Below are 21,033 nucleotides of genomic sequence, written 5' to 3'. Positions count from 1 at the left end.
ACCGCGTCCATAAACCGAGGAAAAGAGGCGCCTAGGTTGCCGAACATGGATAATGCATTCGTCAAGCGAGCGGACAGTTAATTTGAATTAATGTCTTCTCCCTCAGAAGGCGTTCTGGGCAGGATTATCAGTCGGTGGAGACGTCGAAAATTGAAAAGTGACGCGCCGAAGCGAAGGAAGGAAAAAAGCCAGCCCCAACCGCCGAGTGTCCGCGGATGTGCGAAAGGTTAGGGTTGTTACGATCGCTCGCTCTAGGGACGATGTGATGCTGACGCTGATGACGATGGTTTCTTTTTTTCTGTTCGTCGCGGAGGCTTCCCATGGTTCGGGCGGGAAATCCCTCACCACGCCGGACACGCCATCCAAAGGTCAGCCATCGGGCTACGAAAAGTCAGGGTGCGCGAACCGTGGCGGTGAAATGCCGCAATCGGGGGCATTCCAATTTTTAACGTCCACCGGAGGCGCCTTCTCCCTGTCCGAAGGGGCATTTCTTTCAAACTCCGGCGTCTCCGCCTGGCGTCCGACAATGTCAGCCGGACTCGTCGGCCGCCTCGGACGGAGCTTCAGAGGGAATGCTCTTGAGTTTGTTTTATTTATCTACTCTTTGATTTTGTTTTTCGTCTCATATTTGGAGGTCACAGCGAGGAACCGAATTGCCATTTGTGTTTTTCTCGCGCCGGGTTGGGAGCGCGGCAAGGGATTCGTGAGATCGAAAGGCCCGGGAAGCGGGGGGGAGGGAAGGGACACCCAGGGGGGCTTCGTCACGAGCCACCCTAATAATAGCCAAGACGGGCCAGCGCCTCACGGTCAGCGTTTTAACGGTAGCGTGAAATTTAATTAGAGATTAGTGAGAGGTTGCAACCGACGGAAACGAGAGGCTCGGAAGAAGGAGGAGTGGGAAGGGAACTGGTCCGGGCGATGTCTAGCTACCTGGATCCGGTCCGTCGGAGATGGTAGTGAGGCGATCGAGTGTCAGATACAATCGGTTGTCTCGTTAGGATTAGCTTTTAGTTGCATTTTAATTTGTTTGGTTTTTGTTTTACAGTCATGCATTCTTTTTCGCACTTTGTTTAATGCCAATTTACTTTCGTTTTGTTCGTTTTGTGAAAGACTATTATTTTCTTACATTTCTTTCCTTTCCGTTTTCATCTCAGTTTGTTCTATTTTATTCGTCTGTTTTGTTAAAGTTTTATAAAATTAATCCAATGACATGTTTAGTGTACGAATTTGGTATTCTTATATTTTTATGCAATATGTTATGCTTTGTGAAGACACCATGAAAACATGTGAAAAATTAATTTCAACATCATCTTCGTGTTGAGCCCCGCGCAAAAGGTGCTCAGTCGGACACAGACACACAATGTATGCTGCATTAGGCAATCTATGCTTCCCTTTCAGCTTGACTTTGACTTTGTCACGTGTGCGCGCCCCTCGAGAAGGGTGGAACCGACCAGCGAAGAAGAAGGGAAAAAACCGTCCAGTCATGCGCTCAATGAAAGGTTCAAATAATTAATGACACCGTGTCACTAATGTAGCCCTTGGTCAGTTACTAATTTGCCGCCAACTTTTCGTTCCCCGTACTGATTAGAAAGAAAAAAAATATGTATATTCCAAAGATGCATGCCGGCCGATTGGTTGGATGCAACGGATTGTTTGATGTCGTCAAGGAATGGGGGTTTGCGTAACATTAGCGGCCGCAGGCGGGACGCGATCCGGTCGGATATTTATGAGCACGATCGGCTGACAAGGTTAAGGCGAACCTAACCATTTGGTGCACCGGACAGAGATGAACGAAACTTAATCAATGTGTCAAAAATGACCGGCAGCTTACGTTGATGATGATGCTACGGGCGGGAAGTGCGTGCTTTTATTTTCGAACCAAGCTGATGATACTCTTAACTAAAGCGTGTTTTGCTGCACGACGACAGGCTGATAAGTTGACGTAAAATTGAAACTGGTTAAAATAAACATTTTATTGCCCCAAATTTCGGTTCCCGTCTTCGCCGGGAGTTCGTTCGTGTAGACCAGTGATGTCAAACTCGTTTCACCTTGCGGGCCGCATTTCCTCCCAAAATAGGTTCGCGGGCCGCATTTTCTCCCAAAATAGGCTCGCGGGCCAAACCATATAATTGATTGGAGTGATGAAAATATGTTCTTATCAATGTGGTTTTATCTTAACAATCAATCATGTTTTACATTTTCACATTTTTTCATATTATATTACTTCTTATAAAATTTACAAATTTGAGTAAAAGAGAGGGTTTGTTCCTCAATCGTTTTCCAAATTTTAACGAATTCAAATCAAGTTTATTGAAATATATGTTGCAGTACAACAATTTTGTGTATTTTATTAATGATTTTAGAAAAGTAAAGGTATATAATTACAATAGCTAACTTATTGCTCCGCATTTGTTATTTTGTTTGGAATGGTCTTGTAGTTCATCACGTTTGTTTTCTATAAACACTATTTATCCACTTGTCTAGAAAAATCTGTGTAAAACCTTTGCTGCAAAGTTGCATATCACTTTCTTATTGAAATTGTTTAAATTGACATTCGTTCAGTTCTCTTGCAATTCGCAGTTCGTGAAAAAATTTACATTAAATATTTTGGTATTTGCTATAAGCCAATACTCAAGGATCCAAACTTTCGATGTAATGTTTCAAAGGCGTCGCGGGCCGCACCCAATGTTCTTGCGGGCCGCATGTGGCCCGCGGGCCGCATGTTTGACATCCCTGGTGTAGACGTTCTGTTATATCATTCATGTTTTGGGTCGCACTCCTAGGGCTTCGTTTGGCGATACAGTTTCCGACAGACGACATTTCAGGGCAGTAAAAAAATAAATTCATCACGCGCACCGATCACGTAACGTGTTTGCTCCCTTTTTGCCATGAATGCATACCGTGGGCCAACTAATTGATTGCTGCTCATCCCTTTGACGTTCTGCTTGTTGCTTATGCGCGACAAAGGGAGCAAAACCTCAATAAACCTGCGCTTCTAAAGCAACGCCGGCACGCCACGCCGGCTGATAAATATATAATTTCGTTTTATATGTGGAACTGTCAAAAACCACCAGACATGCCGAGTAGGAGCCCTCGTCCGCAGTACCACCAGTCTCGCGTGAAAGGCAAACGGCGACACGCAAAATTTTCAGAGCGCAACGAATGGCAAACGAATGTGGCGTCGGCTTTTTTACTTCGCTCCTTACGGCCAGGTGAAAATTTCGGAAAGCTGCTGGCCTGCCTCCTCCATCAGGGAAAAGAAAGAATGGGCGCCTGTGAATGCGCTTTGGGAGCAGTTTTTTTGGCATTCGTTTGTGGTAAGACAAGAAAGATGTTGTAACAAAAGGTGAAGGGCAATTTTGGCCAAAGGAATGTTTTATGCACAGGTGTGCGAGTATTCAAAGCTTTGCATGCTGACTGGTACTTCGAGTGAGGAAGCATAATTTCTCTTATGTTTATTCTTCTCTTTCTCTTTGATCGACACTTCGAAATAAATTCACCATACCCCAAGATTTGTCCGATGAATTAATTAGGTGAACCGTTCACGAAACGAATTAGTGTTTTTGTCAGTGATCAAGAGCAACCGATTTGTTCGTTCGCATACCAGTTTAACAAATGGCCTTTCTGTAAATCTACAAGCCGCACGAATTGACAAGTGTTTTTTTGCCAAAATCTACTCCCATTTAGATTGTTTTTAAGCTGCGGTTTTTGATACCAGATTTCCAGGTCACAGATCTCGTGACCGACTCATACGCGCTATGTTATGTAATGTATCTGAATGCTTGGGATAGTTCTTTTTTCAAAACTTTGCGTGACGCTTTATTGAGTGGCATTTTGGTACGACGCGATTCACGAAAACGTGAGCCAACTTTCTATCCGAAAGCGGTGACGCTGTGGACGCATTTCTTCGAACGGGCGGTCTGAGAAAAGGTATTCTTTGGCGGGTATTTATCGAAACTGGAGCGTATTTTCGTTGAACTTAATGAGTATCTTGTTTATCGGTAAAGTTTTGCCTATTGATTTATTAATTAAAATAAGTAATTCCCTTTTTTATTTTGTGTTGCTGTTTTTTAATATTTTAGCTAATACAATTGATCAATCGAACACGTAGTTTGCCAATTGTTATCAAATAATTATTTATGCTGCCCTCAAATAGCACCTCGTTGAACGGAAATCATTCCGTAACATCTTACGCACAGCCTTCGGTTTCCGTTCTGCGATGTTAGGTCATAACTATTTTCACGCCCCCAAAAACAAACCCATTTCGACCCAACCCCCAGTCTCCGTGGGAAATATTGCCGCATTTTCCTCTCAAACTGGTGCAGCAAACCTTCCGCCCCGTTTGGGCTCGGCATTTTCAGCAAGCAACGGGCGTTCGTTTCTGCAACAAGACAGACACAGCCATCGTTTTGCATTGTTTTTCTCCCATTTTCCCAGACACGTTTCGGGGGGGTGGTGAACGTTAAAATAAGCAAGGCAATAGCAAAACGGAACGAAACAGAAACGACGAACGGAACAAAACGAGAAAGGGGTGTGCGTTTATTTTCTTCGTGTTTTTTTTTCCTTTTTTTACACTATGGTTGTTTAACGTTTTCCACGGATTTTCCCACCACCCAAAATGGAGCGTGTTTCAAAATTTGACGAATATCTAAGCAGCAATTCGCACTCTTCCCACCCAACGGAGTTTGGCGTTGGGAGTGGTGTGGGCGGGAGAAAAAAAAACTGCAAAGGTGGAAAAAGGAAAATGAAACGGAAGTGCAGCGGAATGCAGCATGACGAAGATAATGATGACCCTCAGGGCGCTGGTGTGGCTCGTTGACTGTTGGATGGTAAAATTGAAAAAAAAACGAAATAAAAGGTTGGCAGAGAAGGAAAACGAAAAGAAAAATACAAAATAATATATTTTGGCTTTTCACTGTTCTGTTTCATTTCCCTTTAACACTCGACGCTGGTGCATGAGATTTCCTTTGGTGCCGGTACACACAAGGTAATGAATTATAATGCGGCTCACAGCTCACTAATGAGAATGTAGTACTGTGCTGGGATTGCAATACATTTGGCGAAGCAAGACAAAGTTTATAATGCATACGCCATTTTGTCTACATGCATAAAGCAAAGTTCTTCTTTTTGTCTCATTTTTGCTACATCATATAGTTTATGGTTTTCATGATTTGCTCCAAAGTTTATGCAGTTTTTCAATAACCAGCAAACCTGATGAAACAATTTACATGAGTAATACATTCAAATCACCATTTCATCGTGCCAGAGATGCACTTAATAAAATTATCATCGCCTCTTGGATGCTTCCGTTACGCGGTGAAAGCTGTTGGAGGGAAAATTATCGGACGGGATGCAAATGCGTTCGTGTTACGGGATGATTGACTGGAATTGATTGTTGTCCAACAACCGCTGTTTACCGGTTTAATCGGTTCGAACTTATTGTCTCCACTCGCAAACAGGTATAAAAATAGAGATTCCCGTCTCATGCAACAGCTAATTTCAATTTGATAATACCCACAATCGTTACTAATCGTGTGCAGTTTAGAAGCATTGAACACATTCGTTTCCTTCGATGATGTACCTGCCGGGCTAAGGCATGCATATGCACTTTGCACTTTGACGTCATGATTCGACGGGAACAGTCTGCTTTAAGCATCAGCAAAACGTACAATGCTCTTTACCGGGCACAGACATGCAGGCGACCGGCATTATGCAACGTTTTTGATCGTTGGTTTTCGCCATTTCTTCTGTCCCGAAGGTTGCGTCATAAAATCTGCAGCCGAAAAGTGCATCGAAAATGCGCCATGAAGAACCGCATCTTCTTGATGAAGCTATTCCGCGGATGGAGGATTAAATGTCGTACGAATGTGCCGAATCGCAAGAGGAAGGCATTTACTTGTACCGTGGTTTTGGAGGCTGCCAGCACGACTTTTTCGATTGTGGCACGTTGGAAATTGTATTTTAAACTGTTATGTTTATATGGACTATGCTTTGTAATGAAGTGCAACTACAATTGATCTTAAGAAAGGTATAATATTTAACCTTTCTTTATCATTCCAATCTCGTGGTTTCCGCCGGAAGGACTTCGAAACCCTTGCTAGCTTCTGCTAATCTGTAAAATGGTAGTTGCATTCAATTATTGTACTCTTATCCATTTTCACGACTCGTCACCCATCGCCGAGCTCAGTTGAATGTGCTTCCATTCCGCCCAGAAAAGCCGCTTGTCTACTCGCATCTCCCTCTCAAAGTCTTTGCTTAATTCTCTTACATGGCAGGGTTTTCCTTCGGGCAATGAACGACTCACCGCTTGTGCAGCCGTTAGGTGCAAAGTGCGCGTAGCTAATGTAGTATGCATGTCGCTCGTTGCTTACCAGCTGGCTGAGCGCTTTCCGTCCGCCCGAAACGGATGGCTCGGTTAAAGTGGCAAGGCCCTAACATCTTTACGAGCAGAGAAAACTCCATCCCCTGCAGGGCAAGGGCAATGTGTGCGTGTGTGTGTGTCTGTGTGTGGGCATGATTCGATTTGCACCGACATACTCGCGTCGATAAACGGCGTCCTCGGTGACGTCGGCGCTTCGGGCCTTGGGCCCTTTCGGGCGTCGGACGTTTCGATCGTACGTCAAAAGGGATTGAGCATTTCCAATCGCCCTCCTCCAACGCGCTGGTTGGCGGGTTTGATGTTTTCTTCCCCCCATTGTTTCGCCCACTGCCACACTCGAGACGAGCTCGAGAGGTTACATCAACGGGCGGTGTGCGGCAACACGGTCTTAGAAGTAGTGTACTATCATTACCTTACCGTGTTTTCCCTTTTCTGCCCTAGCGACTTATCTTGACGGCCGGAAAGCAACCTTCGGCTGGGCGGAGGATGCGCGGGACCGGTGGAAAACCTTGCATTGTGCACGACGGTCGTGCCCGACCGAAAACGGGCCCGATGGGTTTGATAATGGTTTTGCATCAGGCATAGGCGATAGGCGGCGCGAAAAATGCAAAGTGCAGTCCACGGTCGGCAGAAGCGATAGAGCACACCAAATGCGGCACACCGAGAGCTGCTGGAAGGTGAAGCCATAATAATCATGGGTGAGTGGGACGATAGTAGGTACTGCGCGTCAATGTTGTGATTTGAAAACCGATAAGTCACTTTCATCCCCGATTGATTGTCTAGACACAAAATGTTGAATTCTATCATTAATACCAAGAAGGGTCTTTCTAATTGAAAGCTTAGGATAGTGTTAACAGATCACGCGAAGAAGTTAAACAATACCATAAAATTACATCACTCCACAAAGAGGACCAGAAACATAGAGAACGAATTTCCGTAGAGTCATTCACATCATGCGCGGAACGACGAAATCCTACGACGAAAAACGATAATCCGTCTCACGGTGATCGGCCAAGGTGTGAGATAAATATTAATTAAATCAAGAATGACACGAAGAAAACTCACCTAACGCTCGCCGGGATGACAACATGGCTTCCAATGCCAATAAAAACGCGACCAGAAGATGGCGTGCGATTTTACCAAGCCCTTGGACCAATGGTGAAGGTTTCCGATTTCCAGTTCAGATTCCACAAGGAAGTTGCGGAAACTTGCGGCAAGGTGAGATATGAGAAGCGGCTTGGCGTCGGTCGGGACGCCGGTCAGGGGCCCTGCGGTTTGCAAGCGACGGCTATGATTGACAAGTCTTCGTTTAGTAGATATTGCAAATGGATCGCAAACATAGTGGAGCGAGAAATAAAGTAGGGAATAAATGTCCTCACTTGAATGATTTGTTTGCAAGTCATGGATGTTTAATTAATATCCATGCTTCTTCAATCTGTAATCAAATTATAGATTGCATAAATCAATTTCTTGATTGAGTTAGTGATTAGCAAAGGCAGGGTCATTTGAAAGTATACTGTTTCTGAATGTTTTTGATGGCTTTATTTCCTTTTCCGTGATCATTTTGAAACATGAAACAAACCTTTGCAGTTTTTAAACCACTTTAAAAGGTTATATTTTGGTTGCAAATTCACGCAATAAAGGAGTGTACGGGACCTGAGTGACAGTGCGGAGGCGTGTTGTGCAATCGAAAATATTGTGGATATTTTGTGTGTTCATTTTTGGATCCCGAGCGTGGCCAAACCCGTTCCCGCCGGTTCGGCTGCGGTATTGATTCCGGCCCTCCCCCGGGTGTGCGGGCGGTCAGAAAGTAAGCGAAATTCCAACGCCACAACAACACTTTCACTTTCGGGATGGCTGAAAGCTGACCGCAACGCCGTATCGTTTCGAAAACCACCGACGGGAACGTGGCGGGGTGTGTCAAGAAGAGTACGAAAGCATACCGATGAGATAATTCTCCTCGGCGCGCGGTGCCTAAATGACATCATTTTCTGTCCCGGGCATCGCATCGGTGTTGCATTTCGGCTGACGACGGGATTGCGGATGAGGTTCGTGTCAATATTGAACCCGATGCTGGCTGCACTAGTTTTGGGCAATGGTATGCGATTGATTGCAACGTTTAATGCAGCGTCGGCAATCGTTCGTTTGATGAGTCATGTCGGCGTTAGTCAACATCAATCATCAAACACCGATTTCCGCAAAGGTTCGTGGGAGATTATCTGGTATTTGCATACATTTAGCATTTTTGATTGAAGAACTGATGCTGCTATCACTCGGAGACCATGATTCACAATTCAATTCTATCAGATAGCTTCTAAGTATTGAGTGACTCTTTGGAAAGATATGGAAGGGACTGGATTTATCAATTGGTTTATTTTCCAATGATTGTTGAGTTATCGATTACAACTTCAACAATCTAGTAGTTTATAGTTATCTAGTAGACTGTGATGAGGATGCAGCAAGGTATGATTGCTTCTAAGTATTGAGTGACTCTTTGGAAAGATATGGAAGGGACTGCAGAAAAAGAAGGGACTGCACTTGTCAATTAGTTCGGGTTCGTGGGAGATTATCTGGTATTTGCATACATTTAGCATTTTTGATTGAAGAACTGCTTTGATTGCAGAACGCTGCTATCACTCGGAGACCCTGATTCACAGTTCAATTCTATCAGATTGCTTCTAAGTATTGAGTGACTCTTTGGAAAGATATGGAAGGGACTGGATTTATCAATTAGTTTACATTCCAATGATTGTTGAGTTATCCATTACAACTTCAACAATGTAGTAGTCTATAGTTATCTAGTAGACTGTGATGAAGATACAGCAAGGAATATTGTTAGTCTGTCTGTTGGTCTCGTCCGTCTTCTGTAGTCTGTTAGTCTAGTTCGTCTAGTCTATGGTCTGTTCTGAACGTTAAACAAAAGAGGATTGTAATAAGCGAAGTATATACCAACAATAATTTCATTAGTCAAAGCTACATTTGTACACTAAACCAATCTACGTGTGATTCGTGAAGAAAATTTAACAAACAGAAACATGCTTATTTCATAAATTCCTTACTAACACACAATATCTGATGATACCTCTTGCGAAATTACTAGCGGAAGTACCACTCTTCTGGTTTGTTTCGATCAATTAGTTGCCTCACTTACGTTTAGACTGTTTGTGGCGATTACTTCAACTACCCGAGGTCATCTTTGCAGATCATTGGTTCTGTTGCAGCAATTAATCGAAACCTAGATCCCTGCCAATCGAACCCCACCATCTGACAGCTGATCGGTCCGGATGCACTTCAAACGCCTTCAATTGACCGCAGCTTCATGGAGTCGGAGGGCGGGTTGGGGGCGCTCAATTTCAAACGCTCCACTGCTCGAGATTGATTTATTCGCCAATCTTCGTCAATTATGCCGGTACAATTAGTATTCCGGTCCGGCGGCTTGGCAGCACCCGATGCATCGAATGGAACGCACGCCGCATCGCCGTTGCATCTGCCGGACACACCGGTTCTAATGCAGCCTAGCCTCCTTGGTTTGTGTGGGTGGCCCTGAGGAAGGTGTGTGTAGGTGCCGCGCACGACGTGCGTCGATCGTGCAGAACAGCCTTGAATATTGATGAGCCTCTGAGGCGCTGCGGAACAAACGCTCGCGAAAGAAGTGAGGCCTCTCTGTACTAAGTAGATACGGTTTGAGGCGTCGGACCTTGCGTGGTGTTTTACGCCTCCTTCTACTGAGGAGGCAAAACGTTTGGTTCTCAACTTTTTGCCTTAAGGTACTTGAATTCTGAACTATCTGCGAAAAGATGTTGAGCTCGAAAATACTAAACATGGTACTTTTTCTCTCCGAAGGGAAAGTAACCTTTAACCTTTCGGTACCAAGTCTTAAAAATGAAGCATTGCGTTAACCGGCACGTAAATAAAAGCCCAAACGACCTACCGACGCCACAGGTGCCTCAAATCGGCGTACGCTGGGAGGAATCCGCGCGTGACCTCTGGTGGAGGTATTTACAGCCACACGCATGCAACACGAGAGCCTCCAAAAGTTCAGCCCGGTGGTGGGAGCCACAAAACGCGACCCGCGCGAACAGGTTTGCACCCCGGGCCGCTTCTTATCAGCCGAGACAAGGCTGTCCGGATGGCGTTTCGGACTCCCGAAAGGATGCGCTGTGTGTGCCCCGGTCCGGTTTGGCGATGGCGAAGATGCGCCGGGTCGTACGCGGGTTTGCCTTGACCGTGTTTTGCGTGCTCGTACGGGTCGTCTCCAGTCGGCCGACGTCCGTCACAAGTCTCGAGTGCGGCGAGTGCGGCGAGTGCGGCTCCGAGTGGCTGTTTGTTTTATTTTCACTGGGGGTCGACCCGTTGGGGATTCCACGATGCAGCGCTGCATCTCGTCTCGAATTCCGTCGGATCCACTGGCGAGCTGATGGGTAAGACATTCGCAGATGAATGTTCGCCACAGTAGCCGCCGCTTATCGGCTTGTGGTATCGTCAGCGGCTGTGGAAACATCCCGAACAGCGGCCTGTACCATCAGTCAATCCCCGAAACATCCTCAAACAAAACCCGTCTTTCCACCCGGGTGTGACCGATGCAATGGACAGATTTCACGGTCCAACATCCAAAAACCCACCGGTTCGTTGACCGGACGGCCTTTGGGAATTTTGAACGCTCACTCGAGAACTCCCAAGGATCCCCGGAGATGATTTCGAGGGTGGCACTCCCACCGCCGACGGCCGAAAACAGGTATGGGCGCGATGACGTCGAGTTCTGCCACGCAACATAGATCCTCGTCGTATCGGCAGTGTCGCGGTCATTGCTGTCCGATCGATCGACTGAGGAGTTGCTCGTCTGGTTGTGAACTTGTACCTGGTGGTCTTTCCGAAGGAGAAGGCTCTATTTCATAATGTTCCGTCATCAGCGGGACCACTTCGGGCGCCACTGTCATGAATCTATTTTAACATACCTCGACGATGGCAATAATCGTTTGGAACATTGGTGATTAGGAAAGAGATTACAAGCTCTAACATCGGAGGGTCAAGCCGGATGGAAGAAGTCCTATGTTCGAGGCATAACATGATTTCAAAACGATTCGAAATTCTTTTCCATACAAAATTAATTTGAAATCCTCCATCAGCCCACCTATTTTCAAACGATTATTTAAAAAAAAATTAGCTTGTTCATTAATCAATCTGATGGATTTATTTGCAACAGAAAAATAATGTTGATGTGACAAATTAATAGTAAATTAGATGTCTTATCTTTTTTCTGTCGTATAACTTATTTAATGGGAGTTTTATAAAATAAATGAGAGTCATAACAATGATTTATTACTTTCCAAACGGTGCTGTGACTAGAAGATTGATTAATCAAATTATTACGTTTGTAGTTTCTTTCCTAATCCCTTTTACCCTTTTAGAGATAATTTGATATAACTGTAATTACTTTGATTCAAGTACATTCATTTAACAACATAACACTTTTTAAAGTGGATTGTAAATTGTATAGTTTTGCTATATGGACTAAAAATCACATCCAATCGATTAGCTCGACAAATAAAAAGTGTTTAAACCATTTTTGGCTGGAAAGTGTTTCAAAATGGGGACGAAAAACATAAAAACTAAACTTTCTTGAAACTGTGTCAAACAATCAGGTGACTATCGATGTTTTCTTCTGGAAATAGTGTCAAGAGGAAAGAAAACAAAAACTCCAACACTTTCACGGTGACAGTGGTGGAAAATGAATGTGGCGCACATTACCCGTGAAGTGAGTAAATCTTACCAGCGAATCTCCTCGAGTCGAACATGGAGTGCTTTAAATTTTCCATCTTCTCCCGTTCACACGCTTCGCACGCAGTCCCTCGGGCAGTCGTTTGGGGTCGGCGTTGGTGATCGGAAAATGGCTCCGTCGCATACTAAACGAACCCTATCGATGTCATCTGCTAAATGAGCCATTGATGAGCTACCAGCGCTGGGGAGTTTGTCCAATCTATATACTTTATTTTTCTGCCAACAGGAAACGAGCGCGCGCGCGCGCGGTGGTCCGAAGCAGGAATTCGGCAATTTGTGGTCGCCTTCGCTTTGGCGTTCCCGCCCGGTGGCCACCGGTTTTCCCTGGGGTATGAGGGGTTTTTTTGTGTGTGTGTGTCAATCGCCTCGAAACGGGAGGATCGATTTCATGGCACAGTTTATTTTAATGTCGTTCGGATGTGCTTCGGTTTGGGATATCGGTGAAATTGAAAGCTCGTGAAAAGCGACGATTCCACGAACGGAAACTGTGTCAACTTAGTTTGAAGCATGTTTACGGTGGGAATTGACAGCAAAAGTTCACTTTATAACAGGGGACGGCAAAAATTTCCTAAAAGGGCCAGACGATTAAAATGAGACTGAAAGCGCGGGCCGGATGCCTTAAACGATGACTGAATGTTGTCAAAATGAGACCATTTTTAATGGAGTATCATCTTTCTAAATAGTAAAGTTACATAAAAATTGGTAAAAGACAACATATTTTCGTTGAATATTGATTTTTTTAACAGGAATACTTCGTTCAACAATTTTAATCTTCAGTTTTGGGAAGAAATCAAACCTGACATCATGAACAAATTCCGTAAAAATTGAGATGGATGTTTTGTATGAAGCAAATTTTCTTCCGGGCCGGATAAAATCAGTTGGCGGGCCGGATTTGGCCCGCGGGCCGCACTTTGCCGACCCCTGCTTTATAATGACAGTGTTGGCTATCTGTTTTAGTTAGAAAATTAAAAATGAGTCTGCTTTAAACATTAAAACATATGATTAAATCGTTGGAGGATTGATGCAAATATTGACGTAGTAAAGTTTTCAGGAATGAACATACAATATATCATGGTACATTTAAAACATCATCAAAACAATCATAGCTATTTAAGGATGGCATAAATACTTGCACGACTTTTGAAATTAGTTTCACCCGATTTTTTTGCTAACTTTGGCCTACATTATGGGTTCGCGTGTTTGTCACAACACATTTTGGGCAAGATGGCTCACTGTCGACACAAATTTAGCACAAACTGGTCGTCGACAAAGTACACGGTTTTCCACCATCTTCGACACGCCGGACTCCCTGTATGGACAGCACTTACTCAGCCTTTAACCATTGACGAAAGCATCCATCAACAGCAATTACGACTAAACGGCAACAAACCACGATGGCGAAGATGCGGACAAAAAACAAAATGGCCGTAGAGGGGATGTGAACAGAAAAGCGAAGGAAAATAATAATAAAAAAAAGGTAAATTCTGCTACTAAACGATCGTGCCAAGCCACTCAATCCCTGCAGGAAGAAGCAGCAGCATCTTCACCTGCACATATGCTGACATGTTCCAGCCGGAGTTGGCTCCGTTTCGGTGTGTTTCTGGTAAAGGTTGCGCCAGCAGCGTTGCCATCGTGGATCGGCCCGTGATGGCGAGGCAAATATTATTCAATCGGAAGTTTATGTAATTGCAGGCCGGCAGCAGCAGGAGCGGACGAAGATGAGTCTAATGAAGAGTATAAACGGTTCGGGAACATCGCTTTCTGTCTTCCTCTCTTTCTTGCTATCCCAAGATCCAAGCGTTTTTTCTCTATTCGCCGTGCGTTTCGCGAGATCGCGATTGAACGTCGATGCGACGGACTCGCGCGTGGAAGTATGCAAACTGTGTCATTGGGTTTCTGGGTGGCCTATCGGACGTTGCGATCCCTGGAGGGTTTGAACTTCGTCTGGTCACGGGAACGATCAGGTGGCTCGTAATCTGCAGGATGGGTCCAATTTGTTTTGTAAATTGAGCGAGTTTGCGTTTTCCCACGTAAGGTTGAAGACGCTTCTCTGGTTTCTGTACGTCGACCGTTGGAACTCCAAAAAGTCTAAAGCAGCCGGTCTGTTACCATTCTGCTAACACGAAAATGCGATAAACTCACGCCACTAACGCGTTTCGACTAGCTCATGTTATTCTCCACCACCAAGTCTTGTAATTTGATGCTTTAGCATCAAAAGCAAAACATGGATTGTTATTAAAGCTCCAAATCCTGTGGTGACGTTAAGGCCCGGCGATAATCAGCATAATCGACACGAAATCATTTCCATGTCAAGCACTCCCCCGATGCTACTAAATATGTTGCTTTCCGAGGTTGGAAAAAGAGATGTTTATCAGTCGTTCCATTGTTGCGAGTAACATACTCGTGAAGGTCAGCGTGTGAGGTGTTTGGAGAAAAATAAACCAGCATAATTATCGCCACCGGGAACCTCACGTGACCTATAAAGGCCGATATGGTTATTGGAGGGGTTTTAATTGTACTTTCTCCCGCTCGGAGAAAATTCTATTTAGAGGCTCATTTAATTGAACCAAAAGTTTTGTATACATGAAAAATGTGAGTGTTGTTCATCAATGAACCGTAGGGAGAAGTAGGTAGTAGAATTATGAACATCGTGTAGTATTAATGCTCGGATCGTTTGTTTAAATGTGCCCCACAAATCATGCGCCATAACTTTTGGGCGCGGTGGAGCTCGAGCTCAACACCAGCAGTTGTACAACACCGTTTGGCACCGGGTGGGTGCTTGAAACAAATGGCATGTTTAGCAACAATGCTTTTAAATTACCTACCATAATCGGCATGTGGCCGTAGCGTCGAGCTGTGTGAGCCATTTATTGGCATAACGGCAAAACTGGGTTGCGTCTCTTTACATGGTTGATCGAGGCTATTTACCAAAAAACGAGGAGTCAACTCTACTCGTCCTCTTTAAAGATGGGTAGTTTTGTTAATATTTTCACTGAGTAAAGTATAAACATTTAAATACCTGAGTGAAAACTCCTTATTAATCGGCGTGTTAGATTCCGCACAAAAATGAAAAGTGGTAAAAGGTTTCTAATGCCATAATAGATGAGAATTTTCACGGTCACAACACCCAAACGATGCCTTTAGTTTATTTTTAGAACCGATACATGTGACATAAACGACTCACCTTGAAGGATGGCGTGAAAGTGTCGTGAGATAATAATTTACTTCCAAATCGTGTGATTTGGTTTCGGGACCGCGATGAAACGAAAGCCATGCTTTAAATGCTGCTGCGGAATGGGCACTGAAGTGTGATCACGACAAACGATGGGGCCCTCGAGCCTTTTCGCCTCGCAACCCCTTCTCCCCGGGCTGATCGATTCGTTCAGTCCGATCGGCGCGTTATGCTGGGCCGATTCACATAACGATTATTGCTATCGAATTAGGCAAAATTCGTTGTGGGTCGAGTGGCGGATCATCGAGTGGATCACGACGCCGGTTGGGTAACGTCACGTACGGTTTGGCGAAGATAAACATGGTCTTTCTTTCCAAGGGTGCGAGCTTTGCCGGCGAGCACATTCAATTGGGGTGGGTGATAACTTATGCTTAGAAGAATAATAAGCACCCTTTTGGTGAAGATCAGAAGGAGGGAGGCTTGCGAAGACCAATAGGGTTTTTAACTCCCCAATGAAAGGTTTCTGATTGTATGCATCATGCATTGGCTTTGATGGGCTTGGAATTTCTTTGGTGTCAATAAAGGACATGACTTTAGCACCGTCTTGCACCGAGTGATTACATTTCATCTTAACGATGATAATCAAACGTGCATCGGGATTTGCAGGGGAGTCACACTAACCCACAGTTATGCCGAATCAAAACATAGTTCATTGAATCGAGACGTGTTTGGGACGATAATCCACTACCTTCAGCGTACGCTTTATAGCAACCATAAATTACTTCTTATTCCCACACGGTGGAAGCCCAACCAGGAAGGGAGGACCACTGACGCTCGGTGAGACGAAGACGATGATGCGAGATATGACAAATGACAAAATATTGAACAAGCTAAGAGCAGCTGAGTGCAATTGCTTGGATAAGGGGAAGAGAGCTTAAGCAATTGTTGGGAAATGTCTACACCATCCACCCGTCCTCGCAGCTGCATCTTACGACGTTTGTCAACGATTTTTTAACTGTTGGTGTTGTTTTTTGTTGTCGCCGAACGGTCGAACGGTTTTCCCGAGCCCAGAACTCCATGGCTGGCTATCATACCGTCGTGGATAGCGCCAGTTAAAGCTTATTGTTGGTCTAATGGTTTTTACATCATCATCAACATTATCGTCCTTTTTATGGTGCGCGTGGTTATGCGGTAATGCGCTGGAAGAAGAGGAGCGAGGTCGTAATAAATTGTCCTCCTCCGAAGTGAAGTACCCGGCGTTGGGAGTTTCGTACGGGTGACAATTAATTTACCAGTGATTTCAAAAAGGTTTCACTCAACTGGATGGTTCCACTAATGCTGTTTTATTTGGCATGATCTTTGTTGTGGTATTTTATTAAAACTTAAAAAATTAGTTTAGTTCACACACACAATGAGTAACAAAGATTCTCTAAATGGAAATTAAGTAAACCTATATCGTTCATAAGTTCTTGACACATGTGACCCTCTTGACCTTTTAAAACATCCTGATTCTTTTTATGATTGCATTTACAAAATGTAAATAATGCCACGTCAATTTAATTTAATAACTACTAAAACAATCATTAAAATGCATTTGTTTCGAAGTAATTTAAGTTGCGTTTAATTTATTCTGTGTTTTCTGGTCGATTAATTATTGTATACATAACCAATGTTCCTTGTACCATAAAACAAAAACTCACCATGTTCTAAGTCCAGCCAAAAGGCTGGTCAAGATCGTTGGTCATCGATGAAAATTAATTCTATTGCATCCCAGTTATTGCCAACCGGAGTTGGTGGGCACCGAGGGAACCTCCCGCGGTTTCACACGTTGCAAGTGCTTGAACGCTTCAGTCCGTTTCCGTTTCGTTGGGCAACGTCTTCGGGACGGCGGGTTTTCGCTTACACTTCTGCTGCCTAAATTACGATGGCATGCTTCATGCCCGCAGCCTGTGCTGCCTTTAGCGCAGGCCAACGACATAATCGGAAGGTCATCGGAGTCGGACGTCTCGGAGCAAATGCCATCAACGGATGAGAGGCGTCGTCGCTGGACCGCGGATCCAACTTAGGTCCGCAGTGGGCAGTTTAGTCGTCTTTAGGCAGACGACCCTTTTGGAGACCCGGCTCGCTAAGGGATTGAAGCTGGTGTGTGTGAATGGAGTCCTCTTCAAAGTTGCCCAGCGGGGCTGTTGCATGCGATTCGGATGGAATTTTTGAGCAATTCCCCTGAAGACCGGATCGCGGTCGGACGCTTCAGGTGGCGTGGCTAGTTTCGTCACACCGAAAGGAATTCCCGCCGCAATTAAGCGTTCTGCGTTCCTCTCCGTGCTCGCAACTCAATTGCTCAATCGATGCGCGTGCGATTCGAGATGGCAAATGCAGCTTTATGTATATAGGAAGACAACCTTTTGCTTGTTGTTTGCATGAATTCTTGGAACATTTTGTGTGCCTAATATGATCAGCAATGTGATTTTTCGAAAGGCAACGATGGCAACGATTTTCCACGTCTGGAAAATGCCAATGCTGTGATATTTTTTTGCGAAAGTAATCATCGTTGCACTTTTCTCTTGAAGATTGCCAAAAAAGGTACATTACTTGAAAGGAACGCAGCATGAATCTTTTCTACTGCTTCCTCACGTTAAGAGCAGCAAAAACTCCATCGTTCCAAATTGAAAAGAAATTTCCCCATCGCACACATCCATCATCCAAAGCAGCCCATCCTTCATAGGGCTCGAGTCGATCCATCACAGATTCCATTCCTTGCTGGCGGTTGTCGTTCTCGGGCTGCTTGTGCACTTATGCTGCCGATTTATGCTCCCCCTCCCCGGTGGCGTCCACCATACTGAAAGCATACTTTTGCGGTAATTTCATGACATTCTCCAAAGCTTGCTATCGCTGTCCGGTGCAATGTTGTCGTGTTACAGATTTTCTCGCAGTTCGGATTTTGCTCCGACAGTGGTTCAGGGTTCTGCAATATGCCAAAAGCACCTGCCTGCCCTGCCCAGTGACCTACCGGATGGCAGATTTAATAGCCGCTTTATTGCACACCCACTTTTACCTCGATGCGTTCAACCGGCAGCGCTGCAATTGAGTGTAGTTTACGTTCAATGGGGCAAACATTTGTGAATTTTCCGACCATCCGCTTTTCAGCTCGTTTACTTTCCATCCATTCCGTTAGGAGCTTTACCGTTCTCGGTGAGTTTGTTTTCAAATAGAAGTAAGCTATAGGAACCATGAATGGTAGTGCAGGGGAAAAAAATGGTTATAACTCAAGGACGATTCTTGGTTGAATTGTTCACTAGTTTGAATTCGTTCCTACGTCCTTAGAATGTGGAACAGCGAAACGTAATAGCAATGAACTTTCAACAGACATGCCAGAGAATTTGGTATTAGGAATATTTAAATACTAGTACTTGAATATAATTAAAAATCATAAAAATTATCTATATTTAAAGTTATCTTTTCGTGCATTGAGTTGATCGAATTATTTCATCATAACTTTAGCACTTTTTCCTACAGGATATAGAACAATTTGTTTCCTTTGTATTGTTCAACCATAACCAAATAAATAAATCCTTAAAATATTAAATTTTCTACTTGAAAGGATCGGCAACTTAGTTGACTAGCGCCTTCGAATTACTTACTTTATTCAAGAGTCTATCCACTCGATTGCCCGTGCGTTTTGCTTACCGTACTTTATGGCATGGCCAGGTACGCCTATCCTGGAAGTAAGCGATAGCGCCGGGCTTGATTTTCAATGCCGATTACGGAATGTTTAATTAAATTATTTATTGAACGCACCGGCCGTTGATGCAGCCGGCCGGTGTTTCAAACCCGTACCGACCATCGTGCTGGAAGGAATCTGGACGGGTGATTAAATTATCTGCCCCGAACGAACGACGGCCGGATGATGGCGTCAAATTTACTGCCTGAATGGGGTTGGTTTTTCTTTCGTTCGCCTCCTCTCCACCTAGCGCCGAGCAATTGATTATGCTGGCCAGGTTCGATACATGCGGAGCAGCATCACGAGAGAGAGAGAGATGGAGACCGGGTGAGAGATCGTGAAAACTCAATCAGCCACCAACCCACCCTGGATGGAAGCTGAAGCATAAAGCCTGGGGAAAGCGTACGCCGGGTGAAAGAAAACAAAGATAAATATAAGCGATGGAAAAAAAATAAATGGAAAATGTAGGGCTTCAATTTAGCGTGGAAAATCGCGCCAAACAAAAGCAAACAGTGCTTAAAGGCATGGTGACTAATAATCTCGTTTTCCACACTAAGTGCCGATTTCAATTTGTTATGATATGCGCTAGAGAAATATCGTTTCATGCATGATCAAATTAAGATGATATGACTTACGCACGGGTCGCAGAATAATGAATACGGTTTCACTTTTTATCTTCGTGAAGCAGTTCATGCTGGTAATAAATTGAAATGTTCATCAGAATAGCGACCAACCTCATCATATTCTCCGGACATATTCTCATCGTATCGTTAGCATGAAATAATTATCTCCATCTAGATTAGACTTGAAACGATCTGATCGTCTGTTTCCTTACTTTTTTCCTCCCCTTTCCTTTGCAGCCCTCGACCCGGCCCGAATCGGACTTCACGCTGGACGTACCCCGGGCGGAACAGCTGCGGCTCAAGATGAAGAAGGAAAAGCAGTTTCGGAGCCGCTGCCGATGGTTCTTCTACTTCCTGAGCGTCGTGTTCTTCCTGCTTTCGGTGATGGTGGTCAGCCTGATACTGACGCGTGGCAAGCGGATGTTCGGGAGCATGATTTAGCCGCCGGACGGAATCCCGCAGTGATAGGAGATTGAAGCTGTGGACTCAGTGTTGACTCCTTGAATTTAGAATCCGATGTGAGGGAGCGACGAACAAAAAATCCCTACCAATCCTGGTGCGACTGGGGAGAAGTCTCTTCTGTGTTCTTTGCGTTAGTTGTTACGTATTTTATGTCTGTTTTTTTTTTTAATTTATGTCGCAGGAATGCATGATCCAAGCGAACGATTAGTGATCCTTGTCGGAAAATTGTATCACTCTGTTATTGTTAAGTTTGTCCCCTCGCTGTCGGTCATATTCTGCCTTTCGTTTTTTGCCGCTTCTCATCTGCAATGGCAAAGATAATCTACCTCGGTGAAGACCATTTAATCGCACTTGAATCCATCGAGAACATAACAAACGAATCGCCCGACTTGACACAGCCCCATCAAAGTAAAAGCTTATTCTACCAATCTCAATCTCACGTGATTCGACGGCGGGCGGGACTTTGAAAGTGGAAAATAATGATAATTTAGTTTTGATGTTGATCGATTGTTTACGAAAAACGATTGAATTGTTGTTTCATTTCCTCCATTACCTCGTCATGCGCCTTTTCCTCGTCGGCAGATTTGTAGATACTTTCGCCTGTTGGCCTGTTGAATTTGTGCGTTACACTGTTCCTTTTCCTTGAGCTAAGACAGGTTTTCGGGTTTGAGTCATGTTTGTTTCATATCGTTGGGAAAGAAGATTGCATTTTGAGCAAGTTTTGGAGCTAATGAAAAAGTCGGAGGAAATTTTAATAAGCAATGGCATCAGCTGGGGCTATTTTGGTAATTGGTTTCACATTTGCATGCCAACAAAAAAAAAAAAAAAGACACCAGGACTTTTGAGGACACTCAATTTTGCAAACTCATGGCAAGAGGCCACTTTAATTTCGCTTACC

General features: G+C 44.3%; 1 protein-coding gene across 1 annotated transcript in view; it reads left to right on the top strand.

Moving 5' to 3' along the window:
* Positions 1-20,656, top strand: part of LOC131283151 (uncharacterized) — a 54,820-nt gene extending 34,164 nt beyond the window's left edge. The window contains exon 4 of the mRNA XM_058312729.1: positions 19,911-20,656. Coding sequence (XP_058168712.1) covers positions 19,911-20,114 — 204 coding nt within the window. The 3' untranslated portion in view covers positions 20,115-20,656. The remainder of the gene's footprint in view (positions 1-19,910) is intronic.
* Positions 20,657-21,033: the final 377 nt, after the last annotated feature.

This window comes from Anopheles ziemanni, chromosome 2, assembly GCF_943734765.1.
Source record: "Anopheles ziemanni chromosome 2, idAnoZiCoDA_A2_x.2, whole genome shotgun sequence".
Lineage (NCBI taxonomy): Eukaryota > Metazoa > Arthropoda > Insecta > Diptera > Culicidae > Anopheles > Anopheles ziemanni.
The sequence above is the reverse complement of the archived record's forward strand: the minus strand, read 5'-3'. Positions and strand labels throughout refer to the sequence as shown.